A 9,464-nucleotide genomic window follows, 5' to 3' on the forward strand; every position below is an offset into this window, starting at 1 on the left:
GAGCTCTATCAGCAAGCCGATGGTGAACTTCTGAAGACGTTCTTCGTGTCGCCTTCGGAGAATCTCTGCTTCCACGGTAAATGCAGCTACTACTGCGACACCTCGCACGCAATCTGCGGTAACCCCGACGTCCTCGAAGGCAGCTTCGCTGCTTTCCTACCCTCCGCCGATTTGGCTCCAAGAAAAGTAAGTACAAGAACAAATAATTATATAATCAAAATTCTATGAGTTACAATGTAATGTATTCATAGTCGAATTATGTACGTTGTAACACTGGTGAATCCGCCATAAAATCAATAATTTCACAACGTAAATAATTTGTGTGAGTCAAAATGAAAATACATTAATTTAACTCAACGTAATTTCAATCAATACGAAAACAGGACACATTTTTCCATTATATATTAATTAACAGTCGAATATGAATATGATGCAAACCCGTTACATTCACTTTAATTATAATTAACAAAATTAATAAAAGTTCTTGAAAATTAATTTTCATTTCGAAAAAATTAGCCAATTTCCATGAAAATCTTCTAACAAAAAAAACGTAATTGTTTCCTGTAAAATTTAAATAAAGTTTTATAATGATTAATTAAATTACGTAAATTTTAACATTTCTATTGTAAATATGTATTGAATAGAGGAAATAATGAATAGATTGTAGGAATATGTAGATAATTATGTAATTTTTGGAATGAATCTATAGATGAGAATTCAGGAATTTTGGTAGGAATAATAAAACATTGAGAAAGTTTTCTAATTTTATTGAAAAATATTTTGAAAATATTCAAAAATAATCGTGAAAATGCGTTTAAATAAAAAAAAATATATTTATAGTTGAAATATTCTTAATAATTAACACTAATTAAAAATAAAAATGAGAAAAAAACATCGAAAAGTTGTGAAAATTAATTGTAATATAAAACATAGATAAAACGGGTTAATTAATTGATAATTACTTAATATTTCATTACATTTTGTATATGAATAGTTGAGGAATCGAGTGCTCTTTTAAAAATAATTAAACAAAAAACGATAACTTGGAAATAATTGAAAAATTGTGTCAAAACAAATTTAAAAAGATAATTATTCAACATTTCCTATTGATTTCTATACCATTAGTTAAAGAATCATTTAGTCATTAAGAAGCTATAATCAAGTTTTGCAGTTTTATTAAGAAACGAAACAAAAATTGGAAAAGTAATACTTGTAAGTAGGAGCATTCATCATAAAAACAAAACAAAAATTTTGATGCAAAGCTTATTTTAAACTGTCTCTTCTAAAACTCTTGTATTTTTTTTGTGTATTCTTGAGAGATATCCGTCTTTCCAAATTGCTCTCTCGGAGAACTGATGGAGCGCCTGCAGATTTTCCACTTAAATTTATGCCTTGTGAATATTTTATAATAAACGCAGATATTTTTGTCGCGTGCAGTTTACATCATTCTCCCTCCAAACCAGACAAATGTTTTCTCCCATTCAAACCTACATCTCTCAACTTTAATCCGAACACACATACGATTCTAGTCAAATTTGCAGAGACATTTTTCCAAAAAAAATCATATTCAATTTTAGTATATTTGTATCAAAAAAATGTTTTCTTTCTTTGTAAATTACGTCGCTCAACTTAATCGCTGAAACACTGAAAATTCTAGACTAATTAGAACAGATTTTTTTACATGTAATTAACTAATTTTGTATTTGTTTTTGAATAGGTATGGAGACATCCGTGGCGTCGTTCTTACCACAAACGCAGGAAGGCTCAATGGGAGACTGAGTCTAACTACTGCGCTCTAGTGAGGGAGATTCCGCCCTACGACAAGGGTAGGAGATTGCACGACCTCATGGACATGTCCGTCTTCGATTTCCTTACCGGAAACATGGACAGACATCATTACGAAACCTTCAGGTTCGTTCGTGTGCAAGCTCTTCATTGAAATTTCGTTAACCGTTTGTTGTTTTTTTTTTCTCTTTGGTTTTACAGGGAATTCGGAAACGACACATTCACCCTTCACCTGGACCACGGCCGAGGATTCGGGAAACCCTTCCACGACGAACTCTCCATTCTGGCACCTCTACTTCAATGCTGCATGATCCGCCAATCCACTCTTCAAACTCTGCTCAAGTGAGTACAATTTTTTTCATTTCCTTATGATTATCAATTTCATAAATGAATAGACGCATCAATTCTATTGTTAATAGTTGTTAGCCAGTTTCCATGACAATCTTCTAACAAAAACATAAGAGATTATGCCTTTTTTTTTTGTTTATATCTTAACAATTAGAACTGTGCAAGTTTTTAAGAAACAAATTTTATTCGATCATTGAAATTAATACGAGCGAAACGTTGAAATTACATAAGCAAAGTTCGAGGAAAGTTTTTGCGTCTTTGAAGCAGCCAATGCGTACGATTTTAATTAATTTTTCGGTTCGCGCTCGTAAAAGTTAAAATTCAGGACTTTCGGAGAAAAGTGGGCGACGGACCGAGTTTCAATTGCTAGTAAAAAAAAAAGTATATAGAAACAAGAATGGGGAAATATTGCAATTGTTTTGAGCGTTAATTACGTTCTCATTAGAGCTCTTGATTATTCTAAAGTTTTATTGTTTTTAACTATTTCCATTTTATAATTTCGTTTATTTTTTTTTGCAAAAAATCATAAATAAACAAATAATTAATGAATTAAGCACAAATTCAATATATTTTTTTTGAGTATGATAATATTTTCATAATATTCAAAATAATTGCTGAACAAAATTAACAAACGTAAATTAACTAACAAAGAAATATATTTGTTTTAATACGAATTACACGACGCGTCCACTTTCATATATAAACTCGGTTTTATTTAATCAACACTTTAATTAACGTTTAATATCGATAATGCAAATATTTTGAACATAATTATATTCACATGCAAATCATTATTTTATATGGTTATTCCAAATTTATTTTATGATTAATATGTTTAATTTTCTTGAAGAAATGAAGGAATTGAATTTGTGAAAAGTTTTATTATAAAAAATCTATTAATTTTTAATAAAAATTATGAGAAAACGAAAATGTGAAGTTTTCACAATGAGAAATGTATACAAATTTATATAATAGAAGATCATTTTATTGCTAAAGTTTGATGAAAATATACAAAATTGTCTGAAATTGTTACAATTTATAAAAAATTTGATAGAAAAAATTGTAAAATATTTTTATTTTTGTTATGTGCTCTTCATAATAATCATAACTTGCTTAAAAATATTTGATAATAAGAAAGTTGTATTTACTACTTGATATTTGCCAAGTAACTTGTCAAGTATTACAAACTTAATGGTTTCCATGAAAATCATAACTAGCTTCATCAATACTTAAAGTTTTCGCAATAAATAGGACAGTTGTATTTACTAATTGATATTTGCCAAGTAAATTGTGAATTACAAACTATATGGTTTTTATGACATGTTTCAGATATACTTGAACATTTCTTAATAAATAAGACAATTNNNNTAGTAATTGATATTTTACAAGTAACTTGTCAAGTACTACAAACTAAATGGTTTCCATGAAAATCATAACTCTAGCTTCATCAATATTTAAAGTTTTCTCAATAAATAAGACAGTTGTATTTACTACTTGATATTTGCCGAGTAAATTGTCAAGAATTACAAACTAAATGGTTTTTATGACATGTTTCAGATATACTTGAACATTTCTTAATAAATAAGACAATTTTATTTAGTAATTGATATTTTACAAGTAACTTGTCAAGTACTACAAACTTAATGGTTTCCATGAAAATCATAACTCTAGCTTCATCAACACTTAAAGTTTTCTCAATAAATAGGACAGTTGTATTTACTACTTGATATTTTTCAAGTAAATTGTCAAGAATTACAAATTAAATGGTTTTTATGAAAAAATATATAACTTTTTTCACAAATCATAACTTGTTTCAGATATACTTCAACATTTCTTAAAAAATAAGACAATTTTATTGACTAATTGATATATTCCAAGTAACTTGTCAAGTACTACAAATTTAATGGTTTCCATGAAAATCATAACTCTAGTTTCATCAATACTTTAAAGTTTTCTCAATAAATAGGACAGTTGTATTTACTAATTGATATTTGTCAAGTAAATTGTCAAGAATTATAAACTAAATGGTTTTTATGACATGTTTCAGATATACTTGAACATTTCTTAATAAATAAGACAATTTTATTTAGTAATTGATATTATAAAAGTAACTTATCAAGTACTACAAACTATGTCGTTTTCATAACTGACACTTGTTTCACAATTATTTGTACTTTTCTCAATAAATAAGTATATATAAATAATAAAAGATTATCCAATAGACTATATAGACTAAATTAGTAGACTGTAGTAGTTAAGTTTGCGTTGCAGTTAATTAAGTCTTCTGGTATTCTTCTGTACTAATTTTGTTGCGTGTAAAATCTCCAGTTTAGAGGGGGTGCATTGACTGATCGTTTTATGCGCAGCATTTCCCTGCTCGTCTGGATGGCTTTTTGCTGGATGTGTCTGGAGGACGTGGGAATCTTTACCTGAGATAAAGTATTAATATTGATAGGGCCGTGCATATTCCAGCAGCCAATCTGCCCTCCTGACTAATGCATGCGGCGTCGAGACAACGCCTCAGCCACCCACCCTCCTCTTCCTTTTATCCACCCTTTTTCATCCCAATGTGTGTGTGTGTTTATAACATGTACCACATGGAAAAGTACGATGAGGATGTGTAGAAGTAGAAGTAGGAAGAGAGAGTCCAATTCCGAGCTCATCTTCTCCGGGATTAAAAAATGCGCAAGGAAACAGACTGTTTTTGTGCGCTCGCTGCGATTGTAAATCTTTTGCCCTCCGCCCGGATAAATTGCCCGACGAATGTCCGACCAACTCGAGAAAGTCGAAAGGAATGAAGTAACAGCAACGCGCGTATAAAAAAAGAGAAATATTTCATAATTGTAAACTGATTTCAAATTGATCAATTTATCCTAAACATAGTTATTATAAGTTGGTATACGTTCAATTGTCATATTTCTGTCATCGTATTACCAACTATTTTTTTTTTTCAAACGACATCCTCAATACAGAATTGTTGCTACTTTCCAAGTAACTTGTCTACTATTATAAACTATGATATTATGAAAATCATAAGTTGTTTCACAAATACTTAAACTTTTATGAATAATAAATTACAATTTATTTACTACTTGGTATTTGCCAAGTAACTTGTCAAGTATTACAAACTATGTGGTCTCCATAATAATCATAACTTGTTTTACAAATACTCGATATTTTCCAAGTTACTTGTTAATTATTGTAAAGTCTTGGTGATCATCATAATTTTATTCACAAATACTTGAATTTTTGTCAATAGATAAGACAATTTTATTTACTGCTTGATATTTGCCAAATAACTTGTCAAGTACTACAAAATATGTGAATTTTACAATAATCATAATTTCTTTCACAAATACTGAAACTTTTCCTAATGCATAATTTTCTTTACTACATTAAATTTGTCAAGTAACTTGCACATAAACTATATGATTTCCATGAAAATCATAACTTGTTTCACAAATACTTAAACTTTTCCCAATGCATAATTTTGTTTACTACATTAAATTTGCCAAGTAACTTGTCAAAAACTATATGATTTTCAATGAAAATCATAACTTGTTTCACAAATACTTGAACTTTTGTCAACAGATAAGACATTTTTTTTACAAACTAATTTGTTTCTATATTAATCGTCACTGATTTCAGAAATACTTGAACTTTTGTCAATTAATAAGACAATTTTATTTACTGCTTGATATTTGCCAAATAACTTGTCAAGTACTACAAAATATGTGTATTTTACAATAATCATAATTTCTTTCACAAATACTTGAACTTTACCCAATGTAACTTGCCAAAAACTATATGATTTCCATGAAAATCATAACTTGTTTCACAAATACTGAAACTTTTCCCAATGCATAATTTTGTTTACTACATTAAATTTGTCAAGTAACTTGCCAAAAACTATATGATTTCAATGAAAATCATAACTTGTTTCACAAATACTTAAACTTTTCCCAATGCATAATTTTGTTTACTACATTAAATTTGCCAAGTAACTTGTCAAAAACTATATGATTTCCATGAAAATCATAACATGTTTCACAAATACTTAAACTTTTCCCAATGCATAATTTTCTTTACTACATTAAATTTGCCAAGTAACTTGCACATAAACTATATGATTTCCATTAAACTCATAACTTGTTTCACAAATACTTAAACTGTTCCCAATAAATTAGATAATTTTATTTCTTTTGGTATAAACTAATGCTTTTGAAGACTTTCATTTTCAATTAAAAAGAAAACAGTTAAGATTATATTGAGATATTAGCAAAGTAACTTATTTCTTAAACATTATAGATTATTTTTTAGTTACATTTGTAAAAGAAAGTACGTAATTCATACAATTGTAATCAATTTTGATCCATCGATATATTTCGGATAATCCAATGAATTTCTGAAGCGTCGGAACATCGTTTCAGATAAACGGCCGTAACTCAGTTTTGCCATGGGGGAGATCGAAACACCGCCAGTCTACAGAGAGAGAGAGAGGGTGTTTTGTCGGTTAATTAAGTGGCTCAGATATTGGGGGTTGACGCGTTCGCCTTGTTGCCATTAGGTTTTCGAGTGCGCCGCGCTTCGTGCAGAACTATGTTTGTCTGTCGATCTGCACGTGTGTATTCTCGATCTCTCAAAGGGACTTCCTCATCCCACATCCTCTACCTCCATCCAACCCCCCAAAATGCATCCGCCAATTAAGCCATTCCAAGTACACATCTAGATATCGGTTATGCAATTCAGAAGTCTCCTAATTGGAAGCGTTTCCTCCATGCAAACATTTATATTATTTCTTGTAATTTCATGTCTCTTCTCAATTATTGATTCATCCTCTTTACAAAACATCGATGACATAGATAATTATTAAGAATTTCAGTGTTATAAGTATTCAGATTTAGATCCTAATCTTAATATTATGCGAATAATGTTTATTTGCAATGTGTTTTCATTTTTACCCTCGTTATATAAATTCACGCTTTTCGGAGGCATTTCGAAGGTGCGAATCGGTGGATTAACGTCGGGTAACGGAAAGCCGACGATAATCTCCTTCCTCCCTCTCTCTCATTCTCTCGTCCATTATCTAAATGATACAAGAAGGAGTCGAGGTAATCGCCGCATTCGATCAGGCCGTGCTCAGCCGATGACAACGTAATCGCACCGTAATCTGGTGAAGCGGATCGCAGGAAAAAAAAAAGCGTTACAAGGGAATAAAATATGTAGAAGGAGTATAAAGTGAAGGAGTAGAATGAAAGTGCTTAATTAAAGGATAAAACGACTATTAAATATGTATATTAACATCAGGAGATGAAGATAGAGAAAGAGGAAATTGAATTACAGAAAAAGCCATTTGGTCTTATTAAAATTTAAATAAATCTTTCTGGTTTTGATTTATCTAAGGCGGTGGTTTCCAAACTTTACGTTAATGCGTTTTAATTGAACACCTGCATGAACACCTGCGTGAACAAGTGCATGAACACCTGCGTGAACAGGTGCATGAACACCTGCGTGAACACCTGCATGAACACCTGCGTGAACATCTGCGTGAACACCTGCATGAACATCTGCATGAACACCTGTGTTTTAATTGAACATGTGCATTATAATAATAGATAAAAATTAGGCGAGAACAAGCAAAAATATTGAAGTAATAGTAATATAACGAGGGTTTGGAAAATTTGGAAAAGGCGAAAACAGTCAAGGAAACTTGTAATTAAAAAGCAATAATATCACCTATATCATGTAATTTCGAAGTGTAATTAAATCGGAAAGTGCTGAGGGTGGAAATCAATTGAAAACAGAAAACGAATCTGTAAGATTTGCAGGTTTTTCTTGTATACTTTTCACGGAGATCGCAAAATTACCTGTTTTTCCATCTGTGTGTGAGAGCGAATATGCAGATGGTATCTGGATGAAAAGCGATGAATGTGGTGTGTATGGAAAACGTCTTCGGGATTGTGGGGGGTGAGGATGAGGATCAGGAGGTGGAGGTTAAGAAGAGAGCGTGAGACACGCGATCCGTTTTTGTTTGGGGGAGGGAATGGAAGGGATGAAGCGTCGCGACGCTTCGTGAAGACGCACGTTCTCTGGGAGAAGCTCTATAAATAAAATATGGATGGGAAGATTTCGAAAACGCCGGCAACATTTGATACACGAAATTGATACGAAGTTTGCAAATACCCGCTTTCGGAAATGAATAGAACAGAAAAGAAAAGAAAAGAAAATAACGTTTTGCTTCGGTTAGGTTTATGGCAATTCTAAAACTTGTAAAGTGTATCAAAAGAAACATTACAAAATCAATGAAATTTCAAAGAAAATGCTTAATATTCATAAAATGTAATAAAATGTAAAAAAATCCTATCGAAAAAGTCGAGTAGAAAAATTACGTAACCTAAATGGAATTAAATGAATTACTTATTGACTTAATATAAATATAAACAGTTAACTACTACGGACACATAGATAAAACACGACTACTATATATGGGTCAAAATGACCCATTTGATAAAGATTGATGATATTTCAAGAACGTATTTAGAATAAACGGGTCAATTTGACCCAAAATACCATCTACAATAATGCACTAGAAAATACTACAAGATCCACGATTAATTTACAATTTCAAAGAAAATGCTTAATATTCATTAATAATAGTATAGTTAAAGTGTTTCAGTGCACACGGATTCATACGCCGACTCCATAAAATGTAAAAAAATCCAATCGAAAAAGTCGAGTAGAAAAATTACGTAAACTAAATGGAATTAAATGAATTACTTATTGACTTAATATAAATATAAACACTAAACTACTACGGACACATAGATAAAACACGACTACTATATATGGGTCAAAATGACCCATTTGATAAAGATTGATCGGAGATCGCAAAATTACCTGTTTTTCCATCTGTGTGTGAGAGCGAATATGCAGATGGTATCTGGATGAAAAGCGATGAATGTGGTGTGTATGGAAAACGTCTTCGGGATTGTGGGGGGTGAGGATGAGGATCAGGAGGTGGAGGTTAAGAAGAGAGCGTGAGACACGCGATCCGTTTTTGTTTGGGGGAGGGAAGGGAAGGGATGAAGCGTCGCGACGCTTCGTGAAGACGCACGTTCTCTGGGAGAAGCTCTATAAATAAAATATGGATGGGAAGATTTCGAAAACGCCGGCAACATTTGATACACGAAATTGATACGAAGTTTGCAAATACCCGCTTTCGGAAATGAATAGAACAGAAAAGAAAAGAAAATAACGTTTTTCTTCAGTTAAGTTTATGGCAATTCTAAAACTTGTAAAGTGTATCAAAAGAAACATTACAAAATCAATGA

At 31.2% G+C, this 9,464-nt stretch overlaps 1 protein-coding gene across 1 annotated transcript in view; it reads left to right on the top strand.

Annotated features, from left to right (window-relative positions):
* The window catches only part of LOC108569003 (extracellular serine/threonine protein CG31145), a gene marked incomplete at its 5' end in the record, with an annotated part of 19,440 nt that overhangs the window by 176 nt on the left and 9,800 nt on the right, over positions 1–9,464 (top strand). Inside the window, 3 exons of the mRNA XM_017930378.1 lie at positions 1–186; positions 1,718–1,911; positions 1,987–2,127. The exon at positions 1–186 is cut by the window's left edge and continues 176 nt beyond it. Of these exons, the coding sequence (XP_017785867.1) occupies positions 1–186; positions 1,718–1,911; positions 1,987–2,127 (521 nt within the window). The remainder of the gene's footprint in view (positions 187–1,717; positions 1,912–1,986; positions 2,128–9,464) is intronic.

Source organism: Nicrophorus vespilloides, unplaced genomic scaffold (genome assembly GCF_001412225.1).
Source record: "Nicrophorus vespilloides isolate i.1.1-1 unplaced genomic scaffold, Nicve_v1.0, whole genome shotgun sequence".
In the NCBI taxonomy this organism is placed as follows: domain Eukaryota; kingdom Metazoa; phylum Arthropoda; class Insecta; order Coleoptera; family Silphidae; genus Nicrophorus; species Nicrophorus vespilloides.